Consider the following 16,443-nt stretch of genomic DNA (forward strand, 5'->3'; position numbering starts at 1 on the left):
GAAGTCCTGATCCTCAGTGCCTGGAAATGTTATCTAATTTGGGAATATGTGTAATCTCAATTTAAGATGAGGTGGTTAGAGTGGGCTCTAATCTAATAGAGCTGGTATCCTTGTAAAAGGGGGAAGTTTGGACACAGATGTGCCCAGAATGAAGACACTGTGGAGACACAGGGAGAAGACAGCCATCTACAAGCCAAGGGAATACCTTAGGCCACCAAAAACTGGGAAGAGTCCTGAAATATCCTCCCTCCCAGTTTCAGAAGGAACCAGCCCTGGCAATACCTTGATCTTGGACTTCTGGCCTCTAAAAACTATGAAAAAATAAATTTGTGTTGTTTAAGCCCTGCAGCCTATAGTGTGTTGTTATGGAAGACCCAGGACATGCATACAGTGTGTGAGTGTGGGATGAGGCTAAGAATAATGGCATGTGCATGTGTGGATGTGTGAGCATCTGTGTCTGCTCTCCACAAGTGTGTTTGTGTGGGTACACGTGGCCATCCATGCTGACAGCTTGGAATAAATAGACAGTCCTCAGGTCACCAGGCACATCTGATGCTTCCTACTCAGAGGTTATGCCCTGGAGCCACCTTGGAGTGGGAGGTGAGCTATATGCAGAATCAATAGGTCTACCCCTCCAAACCAAAATTAGGTGGGCGGGGTCTAGGTACAATCAAGGGACCTCAACTGGTCAAGAGTTCTGGGTGCCTTGGGCTCACTCCAGGAATTCTGGGAATTCCAAGGGGCAGCCATACATGTACAACTATTGCTGTGTCCCGCATAGCCTCACAAGTTCTTATGCCTGAATACAACACTGTGGGCAAATTCAGAGACAAATTCCAGCTCACAGGTAAGTAACTATGCAGATGTTTGTGCATAGGTAGAAAGGATTGTATTATGTGACTTTTATACTGACTTACATAAAAACAGCTAACTTTTCTGGAAACTTCCCCAATGTTCTCAATGCTTTAAATAGTTTAATTAACTTAATACTCACCATAACCTGGAGAAAGAGGCACTACTAATAGATTCCCATTGTACAGATAAAGAAACAGTCCAAAGAGGTGAAGCAATTTGCCCAAGGTCACACAGCCGGCCACCTCCACAGGGCCAGGTTCCAGCTTCCCTGACCTGAGTGGTGTCACTGTACTTAGCCAGGATTGAGCGCTTGGCAGGCCAATGTGTGTTCTTAGGAACAAAATGATCTGTCCTGGAGCCTAGACACAGATGGTCATCAACGGGCCAATCTCTAATCGTACAGGACTCGAGTCTTTATCCCACAAGTATTTATGTAGTATCAGCTGTATCCCAGGCTCTAACTGGGGGTCCTCAAACTTTTTTTTTTTTTTTTTTGTAGAGACAGAGTTTCAGTTTATGGCCCTCAGTAGAGTGCCATGGCATCACATAGCTCACAGCAACCTCCAACTCCTGGGCTTAAGCGATTCTCTTGCCTCAGCCTCCCGAGTAGCTGGGACTACAGGCGCCCACCACAGCGCCCAGCTAAGGTCCTCAAACTTTTTAAATGGGGCCAGTTCACTGTCCCTCACACCATTGGAGGGCCGGACTATAGTTTAAAAAAAATATATATGAACAAATTCCTATGCACACTGCACATACCTTATTTTGAAGTAAAAAAACAAAACGGGAACAAATACAATCACACCGCCTCATGTGGCCAGCAAGCTGTAGTTTGATGACCCCTGCTAACCACATGAGAAAATCAGACACACTCCCATCTCTCCGGGAGTCTGCTGCCTAACACAGAAGGTGGAAAAGAAGAATATATGACAAGGTTAAATATGGGGACAGGTGCCAAGAAAGGGAGTGGGCAGAGCTAGTAGAGAGGCTATGCTGGATCCTATCTGGAAGGCTTCCCACAGAAGGTGACATCTGAGATGAGAACAAAAAAGTGAGTAGGTAGGCATTAACTTGGGGAAAGATAGAGAAGAATTGGTCTAGCATATGCACTGGCTGAAGGTCAGAGAGCCAGGTGTCTGAACAATGTTTGGTTCCAGGGTATGTGTGTGTGTGACACCCCCTTAACTTAATGTGAATTGCGTGCACAACTCTGAATACCTGCATGTGTGTTCTTGTCCACTTCTGAGGGTGCTGGTATACTGCTGAGGTTCCCAGGAACATTCAGGGGGACCACAGACGTAGGGAAGACTGTAACACAGATGAACCTCCAAAACAGTGCACAGTGAGAGAAGCCAGGCACAAAAGGCGCTTATTTTATGATTCCATTGATATGAAATAGAACATGCAAATCACAAGGAAAAGAACATGGATTAGTGGTTGCCAGGGGCTGGGGGAAGGAGGATGAGCAGTGACCACTGATGGGAACAGGGCTTCTTTTGGGGTGATGAAAAGGTACTGGATTTGGGTTAAAGTCATGGTTGCACAACTTTGTAAATATACTAAAACCACTGAGTTCACTTAGGGGAGAATTTTATGGTATGTGGACTATATCTCAATAGTATTTTATTGGGCGGCGCCTGTGGCTCAGTGAGTAGGGCGCCGGCCCCATATGCCGAGGGTGGCAGGTTCAAACCCAGCCCCGGCCAAACTGCAACCAAAAAATAGCCGGGCGTTGTGGCAGGTGCCTGTAGTCCCAGCTGCTCAGGAGGCTGAGGCAAGAGAATCGCATAAGCCCAAGAGTTAGAGGTTGCTGTGAGCCGTGTGACGCCACAGCACTCTACCCGAGGGCAGTACAGTGAGACTCTGTCTCTACAAAAAAAAAAAAATAGTATATTATTATATTAATATATAAGTGTATAAATGTGGTAAAACAGTTCTAACTTTGGATTACACTGGCCTTGGTTTGGTTTCTGGCTTTGTAATTGTCCAGGTGTTTGACCTTGGGCAAATCACTACCTCTCTGACCCCTATGTTCTCTTTCTGTAAAAAGAAGATAATAAATTCACACCTAATTGGAGCAATGGCATATTCTGGGTGAAGGGCACACTTACAACTTTGACTTAAAATGTACGAATGAAAATTATGTAACCAAAATATGTGTACCCCTGTAATACTCTGAAATTAAAAAAAAAATAGCAGATAGTAATAGTACCTACCTTGTAAGGTTTTTTGCTAGAAGTAAAAGAATAACAGGGGTGAAAAACCAGCTCAGTGCAAAGCCAGCTGTTATTATATCATATCTCCCCAACATTTCTGTCATATTTTTGCTGTGCCATTCCCTGCCTCCAGCATGGTCCCCAAAATGCCTTATGACATATAACAAGGCCATCTTCACTTCCCTGGAGAGGGAGGATTCAGGGAAACAGCTGGAAGCCTACAAACTATTGAGGCATGGGGACAGAGAGTACATCTGTCTTTACACATCTGTCCTTACACATCTGTCCTCGTGGAAGTGACTACATATTCCTGCACATGACTTACATGTAAGCATATGTCTCTGGCTGTGCTTATAACTGTGTAGAGGGGGTGTGTGCATGCATGTTTGTCTTAGGTCCAATGGAGGCAAGAGTGTGAGCACCCCAAAGTGAGCACACACCCAAAACACATGTGCCCAGCTGTCTGCATCCTGTGGCTGACGTTGCCAACTATCTCTTGCTCACTGTAATCCAAGGAACACACAAGAATCTTGGCACCCAGCCAATTCTAGGGATGGGAGCCCAGAACAGGACCTGTCTCAGCTGACTGAGCCCTGGTAACCTGTAACCACTTCTCCCTGCCTCACTGTGGACTTGAGGTTGGGGGAAGAGCCAGGTGTGGTGTAACCTACTCTCTCCTCTCAGCCAGGGTTTTCCTCAGGGGCTGGCCAGGCTGTGGCTCCTCCACTCTAAGCCTCAGTCTCTTCTTCTGAAAAATGGGACAATAGTACTTTCCTTACAGGGCCAAGGTCAAATTTAAGGGTGTTTATAGTTTATCCCCAGGGAGGACTAAATATACATAACTGTTGTTACTTATTCAATGAGACAGCAGCATTTGAGCTGATTCCTGTTAATCAGGAATACCTTGAAACATTTTTATTGTTATGTTATATGATAGCAACAACGATGACTGCGATAGTAATAATAATGAGAGAACTACTCTGAGAATACGTTAGCCACAGTCCTGCACATTCACAAGGGTGACAGAGAGCTAGAGCTTCAGAGGTTGAGTCAAAAGGAAAAATCAGCAACGCTGATTTACAGTTTTGAAATTTTGTTCACCACAGATTTTTTGTGCACTCATTTGCATTTCAAAAATACTGCTTAAAAATATTCTTTGTCTTGCTGACAGAGTTTTTAATTTTGCATAGACGGTATGCCTAGCTGTGTGGTGCTAATGCCAGCTCTGCTGATTCATAGGGCAGCTGGGAGAGGATTAAAGATGATCCTGGAAATGCCTGGAACGTAATAATAGTGCTGATACTAACGGCTAATCTTTTTTTTTTTTTTTTTTTTTAGAGACAGGATCTTGCTATGTGGCTGAGGCTGGTCTGGAACTCCTGGCTCAAAGGATCCTCCCACCTCGGCCTCCCAGAGTACTGGGATTTACAGGTGTGCGTCACTGCCAATGGTTAATCTTTTTTATACATTCTGTGTTGGAAGTATAATAGAATGAATTAAGTAATCGAAGGAACTTAGTCAAAGGAATCTATATTTCAGTTAATCTGCTCAACAATTTGTGAGCCAGGTGGGATAATAATATAGGATTATTATCCTCCACAGAGAGGTTAAGGTCTTGGCTGCAGGTCCTACCACTGAGGCCCCAGGCCCTTTTTCTCCCCGGGGCTAAGGAGCCTGGGGTCTTGCCTGCACTGTTTAGGGGACCCAGAGGTCACCCAGCCCTCTGGATGGCTAGAGGCAGAGTAAGAACCGATCCCCACCCCCACCTGGTTCTTCCTCCCACCTCCTGCCCCTCCCCCATCCAGGTGCCGTAATCCCTCGGGGTTCCACGGTTACCTCCCCCTCTGGAGGCTCCGGCCTGTTCATCTCCGTTCCCCTTTCCCCTTTCCCCCAGCCCCTGCAGGGATCCCTCCTGCCCCTGACCCCTGGGATTCCCCTCCCCGCTCTAGTATCAGTCTGAGGATTTCCTTTCTCCCCAGCTTGTGCTCCAGTCTCCCCACTTCGGTTCTCCCCTCCTCTTCCCAGCCCGGGTAAAGATCCCCGCCCCTTCCCCAGTCCCTCTGGGTCTTCCCCCTCCCGCCTCTTTCCCCAGCCATCCTCCCCCGCCGGGGCTCCCCCTAGCCTGGTGACTCCTGGGGGGCCGCAGGGGTTTTCTTTTCGCGCCCACGTGGGGCTCTGTGGAAAGGTCATGGCCTGCGGGCAAGGCCCCCCTTGCGTTTCGGCTCCTCCCCAGCTTCCAGGCCCCGGGGCGGCAGGAGGGAGAGGAGACAAGACTACCCACCCAGGCGCCCGGAGGGCGTGCCCACCCCGCAGACCACCGGCGGGTAGACTGAGGCCAGGCAGAAGGGCTGGGCCGGGCACCCAGCCCCGGGCAGGGGTAGTCACCGCGCGGGCGACTTCGGGAGAACTATGAAGGGACAGGGCTTCCAGTTTCGGTTTAGAGGCAAAGCGCAGCAACGTGCCTGGCCCAGCTGGGCCGGGAGGCCAATTTCCTGGGGTATTTTTCTGCTTGTTGATTTTAGTTTAGGGAAAAAAAACTTTTTTTCTTTAGCCCAGTGAAGAGGCTCCTCCTAGGACGTTGAGAGTCTGGGGGTGAAGGGTGGGGGCCTCCCTCTCTGGGGGATCCCCACAGGAGCTCTGCTTGCAAGGCCAGAGCCCACCTCGCTGTGTGGTCCCAGGTACCCCCTTGACCTCTCTGGACCTTGGGCTGCGGCTGTGGCTCGGTAGTGAGGGGTTGCAGCCTGCACACTCCCGGGGGAGTGTCTCTATGTGCCCAGAGCTGCTTGGGGTTGGCTCCAGTAAAGCCAGTAACAGCGGTGGCACTGGGGCCAGGTGGGGGCCAGGTTTCGCAATAAACCGGTCTCTTAATTGCTACAGGGCAGGAGATGAAGGGAAAAAAAAAAAGAGGCAAAGATTTGTTGGAGTTGGGTCGTGGCGCCTGCTGCAGAGAGAAGAGGCACTGTTCTTGCAAAGGAGCCTGAAACTACTAACAGGGACTTAAGTAACACTTCCTGGTGAGCCGCGGGGCCGTCAGTGTTGCTGGAGCACAGGATATGTTAGGGGGCAGGGGTTCTCAGAAGCAGGAAATAAACAAGAATCCAGAAGCTTTACAAGTTTATTATAAGGCCATCATAGTAGAAATAAAAATAGATGTATCTCTAAGCTTCCCATCTCTCTTTCAGTGGTTTGAGTAGCAAGTGCAAGTAACAAAATAGATTGTCTGTATCATTTGCAAACTGGGAGTTCATGGGCACAGAGAAACAATAGCCCCAGCTCCCAAGTCCAAAGTGTAGTCCTGTAGAGGGTGCAAGCCCTCAGTCAGCCAAGTCTCTCATCTGCAGACGTCAGCTCCAGTCTCAAGGGTGGGAGACAAAGTCTCACCCTACCCTGGAGGTGTGAAGTCCGGACCCTCTGTGATGGGGGAGGTGGCAGCTCCCCTATTCCTGCTTCTGCTCCTTCACAAGGCCTGAGCTCCAGGGTCCCATCTCCTGCTGGGCCTGGGTGCCCTTTTCTCCTCGCCTGGTGGCCACAGCAACCTCTGGCTCTGCTCCTGGCGGCCCTGGGGATGGTCACACACTCCCCTCTCCTCCTCCTTAGTCTCCAAAGACTCTGCCCCCATGTTCTCATGGGTTGTGTTGGTTTGGGGTTGTTCTTGGGGGGAGGGGGTCAAATATTTATTTTATTTTATTTTTGGCAGCAACTCAACAGGTTCTGATGCTGGGAAGGGCCTCAGCGTTCCTGGAGGGAGATGTAGGGGACCCACTGGTTGTTCCCGCGGCTTTCCTCGCAGTAACTGGCCACTTCCACCAAGCCGTGGCTCTTCCAGGCATCTGTGTGAGGGTTCTGTGGGAGGCAGAGAGAAGGGGTTTAGTGGAAGCCTCCCTCTCCCCAGGATCCTGTTTGGGGAAAACAGGCATGCTGGAAATAACTCCCTGGGTGAGAAGGCCCTGCCCACGGGACATGCCGAGCATGGCTGAGGGCTGAGCTGGTGCTCAGCAGGCCAGCCCAACTTTGTTGACAAACAAGGACCCAGGTGCCCAAGGTGGGGCAGGGCAGAGGCTCACCGTGACCAGGAGGCAGTGCAGGTCTCGGGCCTCAGTGGTGCCCTGGGTCTCAGCAGGTTCCCCCAACAGCTGTGCCAAGCGTTGCATGCCTGACACCCGCACAATGTTGATGTCGTTGTCACAGCAGAAGGACTGGATGAGCGTGAAGTGGATTTGAAGGGCGATGTCGTCCTCCTCCTCCTCATCAATGGCCAGGAGGCATAGGACCACACTGTCTGGGTCCCTGAGGGGGCCAAAAGGAAGGGGAAGGTCAGCTGCGGACCAAGGAGCCACCATACATGCAAAAAAGGAGTGTGCAAGAGCAAAGAGAAACTGTACAGGTGCAGGGCACTGCCTCTGCAGGCTGGTGGAGGTGGGGAGAAGTGGGGGTGGTGGTGGCACGGTTCAAAGTATTGGTGGTAAAATCATACAGGGAGGGTCACTTGCAAAGGATGCAAGAGTACCCTTGGAACACTGCCTCCCACTCCGCTCCCCCAAAAGCCGAAAAGCCCAGATTCCGCACTGGGGTCACTTAGGGAAGTCCCATGCCCATGCCCATGCAAGACAAGGATGTAGGGAGAACGTACAGAATGGAGGGGATCCCCACCCGCGCCCAGCCCTGGGACAGGGTCTGACTCACACATTCATCAGCTTGGCTGACTCGTACACCCCCACTGTGAGTCGGTCCTGGCGCTGCGCGGCCACCAGCAACTCCTCCACCGCGGCAGTTACCGTCTGCATCCTGAAATCAGGAGAGAGCAGACTCAGCGTCTGCCGGGCCACCCGGTGCTACGTTCCGTTCCAGCCCGGCCCATCCCAGCCTGGCCGACCTCAGGTGGCTGGGGCCCGGGCTACTTACTTCTGTGCCGCGTTGTCGCACGCCACGAGCTCTTCCAGCGTCATGTTGCAGTTATAATCCACAGTGGACGCAGCTCCACGACAGTCCCCAAGGAGAAATCGCAAAATCCGAGCCAGACAGCCCAAAACCTTCCCACAGAGCCGGAGCGCTCGTCCAAGACCTTCGGGAGGCAGTGAAATTCCCCCTCAAAAAAAAAAAAAAAGGCGAAAAAGAAAACTGCAAAGTCCTTAGGAAAAGTAATCCCAGCAGTCACAAACACCACTCTGAGCCCTCTGCTTCGGTGATCTGAGTCTGGTGCCGCCGGCAGCGCCTTTTATAGACTTGATGGTCAGACGCGGCCTCAGTGAAGCTGTTCGCCTTTCCTATTGGTGAAAAAACAAAGACAAGCTCAGCCAGAGCTGCGGTTGGCCAGCGGCAGTGAGGGGGCGGGGTGCCGTGAGCCCACGTGGGGGAGAGAGCCAGGAGGAGGGCGCTGGGGTTGGCCGCGAGTGCCAGAGAAGAAAAAAAAGCAGAAGTTTTTCTCCTGATTTCCCGGCAGCAGCGCCGCGGTTCAGGGCGCGCGCGGGATTTCCAGGGCGCGAGGCGGCCTGGACTTTCGAGGGGGGGGTGGTGGTCATGGAATCCCCTCCCGGTCCCCGGAGAGTCCCAGACTCGTGCCTTTCCCAAGCTTTGCTGGGGGGCTGCATGGGAAGGAGTCTGGTTTGTAGGTCTGATCCCCCACCAGGGGGCTGTGGGTGGGTCTCTTTTGGCTGCAGCAACCCCAGACCCCTGGGTTGACTTCTCCCGGCCTCTGTGTTCCCACATGAGTAATGGGAATGCAGTTCCAGCCTCAGTGGGTTGAAGAGAGCATTTTAAATAAAAGGCATACAGTAAGCGCTCAGTAGGCATCAGCTCTCCGCGTCGAGGTCCCCAGTGGTGGGAACTGCAAAGCCCTGGGCATCCTGGGGGAGAACCTGGGCGGCCCCTCTACGTCCCCCAGGAGTTTCACAGTGGAATGAGCGTGGGAGGCACAGGTGGCGCGCAGCCTGCTCCGGCTCTGCGCTGGGCGGCCCCACCCCTGCTGGCTGTCGCGCTTTCCCTGGTTTCGCAGTATCTGTGCACCTGACTGTGAGGAGAAATCGAGGCCCAGAATCTGTACGCCGCCTCCACCCTGCTTCCACTGGAGGTGGTCACTTTTATTTCCTTACTCGGGGGTGAGCGCTAACCTGTGTCGGGTACGTAATGTGCTCCAGGAGGCCCCATCCCCATATCATGGGGTATATTTACCCAAGGACTTTGGAAGCAGGGGCGATGCTTATGTGCATTATGCAAAAGGAGAAACTGGGCTTGGTGAGGCTATCACTGCGTAAAGCCACTGGCTAGTTCGTGTTGCAGCCACGCGTGTGCGCCAGGGATGGCCGCCAGGATCTGCGCCGCCCCGGGAACGTAGTACAGCAGCGAGGCGGGCAGGAGGAGACTTGTCTCCCACGGTCGATTGGGGGCTCCCGGGTGACTCACATCTGTGTCCCCTCCTCCGCCCGCTTGGAGCCTGGCCTCAGCCCCGCGGCTGATCCTCCGACTCCCTGGCCCCCCAGCCCTCCTGCTCCCCGGCCCCCGGGTTCGGCTGACGCATCACGCCGCCTCCGCGCCGCCCACCGGAGAGCGCGAAATGTCCCTTCACCGACGCGCGGGCTGCAAGGTGCAGCGGCGCCGCCTGGTGGCCGGGAGAGGCCCCTGCACCCGAGGCTCCGGAAGGGACTGACTGGTCCGGAGCCGAGCACGGGTCTTGGGGGGAGGTACAATATTTTATATACTTTTTTACATACAGTATTTACATATGCAATATACATTTTATATTTTATAGATGCAATTTTTTTAAATTAAATGACAACTTTGGCCGGGCGCGGTGGCTCACGCCTGTAATGCTAACACTCTGGGAGGCCGAGGCAGGTGGATTGCTTGAGCTAAGGAGTTCAAGACCAGCCTGAGCAAAACTGTGACCCTGCCTCTAAAAATAGCCCAGTGTTGTGTAAGGCTCCTGTAGTCCCAGCAATTCGGGAGGCTGAGGCAAGAGAATCACTTGAGCCCAAGAGTTTGATGTTGCTGTGAGGTATGAAGCCATGGCATTCTACCGAGGGCGACAAAATGAAACTCTGTCTCAAAAAAAAAAAATCGACAACTTATTGTCTGGGTTCCGGTTTATTGTTATGATGAAACATGCTAACAGTAGTTATTACTTCAACCCTCCTAAATATATAGCTAAGTAGCATCAAGCACACTCACATTGTTGTGCAACCATCACCACCCATCCATCTCCAAAACATTATCATCTTCCCAAACTGAAACTCTGTCCCCATGAAACACTAACTTCCCACCCACCCCTTAGCCCCTGGCACCCACCATTCTATTTTCTGTCTCTGCAAATCTGACACCTCTAGGGACCTCCTGTGAGTGGAATTCATACAAGATTTATCTATTGAGTCTGGTTTATTTCACCCATCATCATGTCCTTAAAGTTAGTAATCTATGTGGTAGTGTCAGAATTTCCTTCTTTTTTCTTTTTTATTTTTTCTGCAGACAGGGTCTTGCTCTATTACCCAGGTGGAGTGCTGTGGTATCATCATAGCTCCCTGCAGCCTCCAACTCCTGGGCTCAAGTGATCTTCCTGCCTCAGCCTCCAGAGTCAGACTACAGGTGCCCACCACTATGCCAGGCTAATTTTTCTAGTTTTAGTAGAGACAGGATCTTGTTCTTGCTCTGGCTGATCTCAAATTCCTAGCTTCAACTGATCTTTCTGCTTCAGCGTCCCCAAGTGCTAAGATTACAGATTGAGCCACCATGCCACCACATCCCATATATATATTTCTTTCTTTTTCTTTCTTTCTTTCTTTTTTTTTTTTTTTTTTTTGAGACAGAGCCTCAAGCTGTCACCCTGGGTAGAGTACCATGAAATCACAGCTCACAGCAACCTCCAACTCGTGGGCTCAAGCGATTCTCCTGCCTCCGCCTCCCAAGTAGCTGGGACTACAGGTGCCTTCCATAATGCCCAGCTATTTTTTGCTTGCAGCCCTTGTTGTTTGGTGGGCCCGGGCTGGATTCAAACCCACCAGCTCAGGTGTATGTGGCTGGCGCCTTAGCTGCTTGAGCCACAGGCACTGAGCATTCTTTCTTTTTCTTTTTTTTTTAGAGGCAGCATCTTGCTCAGTTGCCCAGGCTGGAGTGCAGTGGTGTCATCATAGCTCACTGCAGCCTCACACTCCTGAACTCAAAGGATCTTCTCACCTCAGTCTCCCATGTAGCTGGACTACAGGTGAGGATTACCAGCCCAATTAAGTACACACTTCTTTTTTTTTTAATTTAATTTTTTTATTGTTGAAGTTTGGCTGGGGTTGAGTTTGAACTCACCACCCTCAGTATATGGGGCCAGCACCCTACTCACTGAGCCATAGGCACCACCCTAAGTACACACTTCTTGAGAACTTACTGAGTACTAAACATTTCCTCCCTAATTGCCCATGAAACAGCACTTCTGTAATCATTCCCATTTTTCAGAGGAAGAAGTCAAGGCTCAGGAAGATAACGTTATTAGCTCCAGACCACAGAGCTCTGAGTTTCCTCAGGATATTCCAGGATATTCCTGATATTCCAAGCCTCCTGGGGTCAGGACTGGGGGAAAGGATCTAGAGAGAGAAGGCCAAAGGATGGAAGGCAACATGGCTGAAGGCAGTCAGTCTGGATAGATATGAAGCAAAGTCGGGGGGGGGGGTGTTTTTGTTTTTATGAGACAGTCTCAAGCTGTTGCCCTGGCATCATACCTCACAGCAACCTCCAACTCTTGGGCTCAAGAGGGTAGAGTGCCCTGGCATCATACCTCACAGCAACCTCCAACTCTTGGGCTCAAGTGATCCTCTTGCCTCAGGTTTTCTATTTTTATTAGAGACTGGGTCTTGCTTTTGCTTAGGCTGGTTTTAAACTCTTGAGCTCAAGCAATCCACCTGCCTCAGCCTCCCAGAGTGCTAGGGTTATAAGCATGAGCCACCACACCTGGAGTTTTTCTTTTTGTTGTTTGTTTTTTGAGACAGAGTCTCACTTTGTCACCCTCAGTATAGTGCCATAGCATCACAGCTCACAGCAACCTTAAACTCTTGGGCTCAAGTGATTCTCTTGTCTCAGCCTCCCAAGCAGCTGAGACTGCAGGTACTTACCACAATGTCCAGTTATTTTTAGAGACAGGGGTCTAGCTCTAGCTCAGACTGGTCTCGAACTCGTGAGCTCAAGCAATCCACCCTCTTTGGCCTCCCTGAGTGCTAGGATTACAGGCATGAGCCACCCTACCCAGCCTTCAAAATCAGGGTTGAAGGATGAGTGGTGTTTTCCTGATGAGGATGGGAAATGCTATCCCAGGCAGGGAAGTCGCCTGGACAAAAGCCCTGCCTGCCAGGGAAGAGGTTGCTATGGCTGTTACAGAGGATGCATGTGAGGAAGGACTTGGAGGAATATTCTTCGAGCCTCTGATTGCTCTCTTTAGTGAGCAGAGTGAGTCATCATCACCTCGGGTAAAAAAAACTTAAAAAATTCAATTGTCATAAGTGATATTTTCTTCTCTCATTTTTTATTGAGATGTAATTCATGTGCCATAAAACTCCCCCTTTTAAATGTCCAATTTGGTGGGTTTTAGTAAGATCATGAGTTGGTGCAACCATCACCCCCAATCCAGAACAAAATAAATCATATTTAGTGCAGTAATTTTAATCAAATGAATGCCAGTGACTGGGCTCAGTGGCTCATGCCTGTTATCCTAGCACTTGGGAGGCCAAGGTGGGAAGATTATATCAAGCCAGGAGTTTAAGACTAGCCTGAGCAACATAGTAAAACCCCATCTCTACAAAAAATAAGAAAAAAAATTAGCTGGGTGTGGCGGTGTGTGCCTGTAGTCCTAGCTACTTGGGAGGCTCAAGCAGAAGGATTGCATGAGCCCAAGAGTGTATGAGGCTGCACTGATCTAGGATTCATCTTGGATGCCACAGCAAGACCCTGTCTTTAAAAAAATAAAATTTAAAAAATAATAATAATAAAATTAAACTAAATTAAAAAGCCCCCCTCCAAAAAACAAATCCACAATGAACAAGATGTTAAAATTCTTCATCAAGACAGGATCACCAGCTTGGTACCTGTGGTTCAAGCGGCTAAGGTGCCAGCCACATACACCTGAGCTGGCGGGTTCAAATCCAGCCTGGGCCCGCCAAACAACAATGATGGCTGCAATCAAAAAATAGCCAGGCATTGTGGCGGGCACCTGTAGTCCCAGCTACTTGGGAGGTGGAGGCAGGAGAATCACTTGAGCCCAGGAGTTGGAGGTTGCTGTGGCACTCTACGCAGGGTGACAGCTTGAGGCTCTCCTCTCAAAAACAAAAAAAAGACAGGATCGCTAACAGTGCCATCTTGGAGCCTGAGCTGAGAAGAATAATCAGTATGTATGATCGTGTTTTGATTTAACATTTTGGAAATTTATTCAGCATGAATTTTTTTTGCATCCATTTAGAACTTTTTCAAAATGGGATGAAAACATTGTCACTGTGACTGAGTTTTGTGATGCCCCCTTAGCATTTTGCCCCAGAAGTGAGTGGCCTCTTTCCCCTGATTCTTAAGATATCCCTCCTCCCCACCTGCCCCAGCAAACATGGGAGGCAGGGAGGTTGTTCCTATTGGACAAAGGAGAAAACCATGTTTCCAGCACATTGAGGAGTTCATCTCCCTGGAGGGGGTGGATCCAGGGATCCTTCCCAGCATGGGAGCTGGAACTCTGCAGCATCAGGAGTCTCAGGAGTTGGGAGGGATGTTTGAGAGAGGTGAATGCAGAGATGGAGCCCTCTTGACATTATAGGAGGTGCTATTTACTGAATATTTGTGTCACATCGAATCCATATGTTGAAAACCTAATCACCAAAGGGATGCTATTAGGAGGTGGGGCCTTTGGGAGGTGATTATATTTACAGGATATCATGAAGGTGGGGTCCTCATGATGGGATTAGTGACTTTATAAGAAGAAGAGAGACCAGAGCTCTCTCTCTATCACATGAGGACATAGCTAGGGGACTGAATTGGGCCAGCCCCTTGTTCTTGGACTTCCAGCCTCCAGGATTTTGGGAAATAAATTCCTGTTGTTTAAGCAGCCCAGTCTGTGGGATTCAGTTCTAGCATGCAAGCAGACTAAGACAGCGGCAGTGTGAGGGGCCAGCATGGGGAAATGGGAGTATGGGGGGAACAGAACATGGGGAGGGATTGTGGGTGGCTAGGGAGGCTTCTGACTACCTGGGTTTAAAACCCAGCTCCCTTTCTGGCCAGCTGTGTGAACATCATTTTCCCTTCTCTGTTCCTCAGTTTCTCCCTCTGCAAAGTGGAAATAATAACGTTTATTATCTGGGATTGTCCTGAGCATGAAATGAGTTAATTCTGGTCCACACTTAGAAGAGGGCTCTGTATGTAGTAACTGCCCTGTAACTGGCACTGTTATCTGACTTTCACATGTACTGATTTGGTATTGGTGGGGGTGGGACAGTATACTGCTGCTTCAGAGGGGGTGGTCAGGGCAGGCTGCTCTGAGGAGGTAACTTGTGAGCTGAGACCTGAATGACATGAAAAAGCCAGGCTCAAAGCCTGGTGCAGTGGCTCACATCTGTAATCCTAGGCTGAGGTGGAAAGGATTGCTTGAGCTCAGGAGTTCAAGACCAGTCTGAGCAAGAGTGAGACCTTGTCTCTACTAAAAATACAGAAAAATTAGCCAGGTGTAGTGGTGCATGCCTGTAGTCCCAGCTACTCAGGAGGCTGAGGCAAGCGGGTTGCTCAAGCCCAAGAGTTTGAAGTTGCTGTGAGCTATGATGACACCATAGCACTCTACCCAGGGCAACAGAGTGAGACTCAATTCTCAAAAAAAAAAAAAGGATAGAGAAAAAAGCCAGGATCAAGAGCCTCTGAGAACCTTTCCTCCCAGACAAGTTCAAAGGAAGCAGTGGCTGGAGTGGGTGAGGGGCAAAGGGGAGGAGAGGAGAGGGGTGCGCCATGGGGGCTGTGGGGAGGGGTCTGGATTCGACTCTGGGTGCAGCCAGGAAGCTGTTGGCAGGGGCTAAGCTCTGACATCATGCCTTTTTGCAAAGATGAACAAGACATGATTCCTGTCCCCAAGGAGAGGTTTCCGGATGGAGGTGAGTCATCATCTGAACTTCGAGACATTTGTAAGACAGGCAGGGTCTGGGAGGAGGTGGGAACCAAACACCAGGTGGCAGTGATAACAAGCAAAGACCGGAAGGCTGAGGCACGTTTGGGAAACACAGGGGACGATGCAGTGTAGGGATGTGTGGCAGGAGGATGTATGTGGCAGTGTGTGGCAGGAGGATGGGGTATCTGGGATGGAGTCTGGCTAAGAAACGCAGTGGGTGAGGCTCTGCTCCAAAGTCAACTTCACTGGTTCAAATCCTACCTGCAACCCTCATGAGCTGTATGTCTTTGAGTTGCTATCTTTTTTTTTTTTTGCAGTTTTTGGCCAGGGCTGGGTTTGAACCCGCCACCTCAGGCATATGGGGCCGGCGCCTACTCCGTTGAGCCACAGGTGCCGCCCCTGAGTTGCTATCTTAACCTCTCTGAAAAGCCCTCATTTAGGGGAAAATCAGATTGCAGAAAGGATTACCAAAAACAGTGAGCTAGAATGGGCTTGGCACGTAGATAGTGCTTCACACACCTTCTTTTCTGTGGTTTCCTTGAAAATCACTTGAAGCCACCCCCATTCTTCCCTGGACCCATACACTCCCAACATCCCTCTCAGCTGGCTCCTCCCCTCCCCCCCCCCCCAGCACCCAGACACTTCCAAAACCTAAGTTGGATCATGTTCCTTTGCTCACTCTCCAAAAACAAAATGCCACCTGGAAACACTTCCTGTTGTTCTCTGAATGTGCTGGGCACATTACTCCCTCCAGCCATCTGCTTCTGATGGTTCCCTCCCTGGAACACCTCTCCCAGTCCCACATTCTCACATCTCTGTCTCCACCTTGACATGGTGCTTCCCTTGCCACCTCCCCAACTCCCATGTGTCACGTCCCCTTCTTGGCTTTCCTTTTTTCTTAGTATTGAACATAATCTAACATACTATATAGTTAACTTATTCATCCAGCAGGGCAAGAACTTTCTCTTTCTGGTTTGCTCACTGCTGTATTCCTAGTGCATAATACGTTCTCAACAACTATGGGCCAGCTGGAGGAGGCAACCCACCCTGTAAATCTCAGCAATTGGGGAGGCTGAGGTGGGAGGATCCCTTGAGTTCAGGAGTTCAAGTCCAGCCTGGGCAACACAGCAAGACTTGTCTATACAAACAAACAAACAAACACTTACCCAGGCATAGTGAGGCACACCTGTAGTCCCAGCTACTCAGGAGGCTGAGGCAAGAAGATCACTTGAGCCCAGGAGTTGGAGACTGCAATGAGCTATGATGATGCCATTG

General features: G+C 50.3%; 1 protein-coding gene across 1 annotated transcript; it reads right to left on the reverse strand.

The window, feature by feature from the left end:
• Positions 1-6,170: 6,170 nt before the first annotated feature.
• GADD45B (growth arrest and DNA damage inducible beta) lies at positions 6,171-8,262 on the reverse strand. Its single transcript, XM_053580793.1, has 4 exons — positions 7,974-8,262; positions 7,755-7,856; positions 7,136-7,358; positions 6,171-6,914 (listed from the first exon to the last, which is right to left on the reverse strand). Exons 1-4 carry the CDS (start codon positions 8,015-8,017, stop codon positions 6,801-6,803), a joined length of 483 nt encoding a protein of 160 aa, XP_053436768.1. The 5' UTR covers positions 8,018-8,262; the 3' UTR covers positions 6,171-6,800.
• Positions 8,263-16,443: the final 8,181 nt, after the last annotated feature.

The sequence above is a fragment of the Nycticebus coucang genome, chromosome 2, assembly GCF_027406575.1.
Source record: "Nycticebus coucang isolate mNycCou1 chromosome 2, mNycCou1.pri, whole genome shotgun sequence".
NCBI lineage: Eukaryota > Metazoa > Chordata > Mammalia > Primates > Lorisidae > Nycticebus > Nycticebus coucang.

Excerpts from the sequence above, each read along its gene's own strand:
- GADD45B (XM_053580793.1), bottom strand. The coding sequence starts at position 8,017 with ATGACGCTGGAAGAGCTCGTGGCGTGCGACAACGCGGCACAGAA. Across the intron at positions 7,359-7,754 it reads TCAGCCAAGCTGATGAATGT|GGACCCAGACAGTGTGGTCC; the intron begins GTGAGTCAGACC and ends TGGCCCCCTCAG. Across the intron at positions 6,915-7,135 it reads TGCACTGCCTCCTGGTCACG|AACCCTCACACAGATGCCTG; the intron begins GTGAGCCTCTGC and ends TGCCTCCCACAG.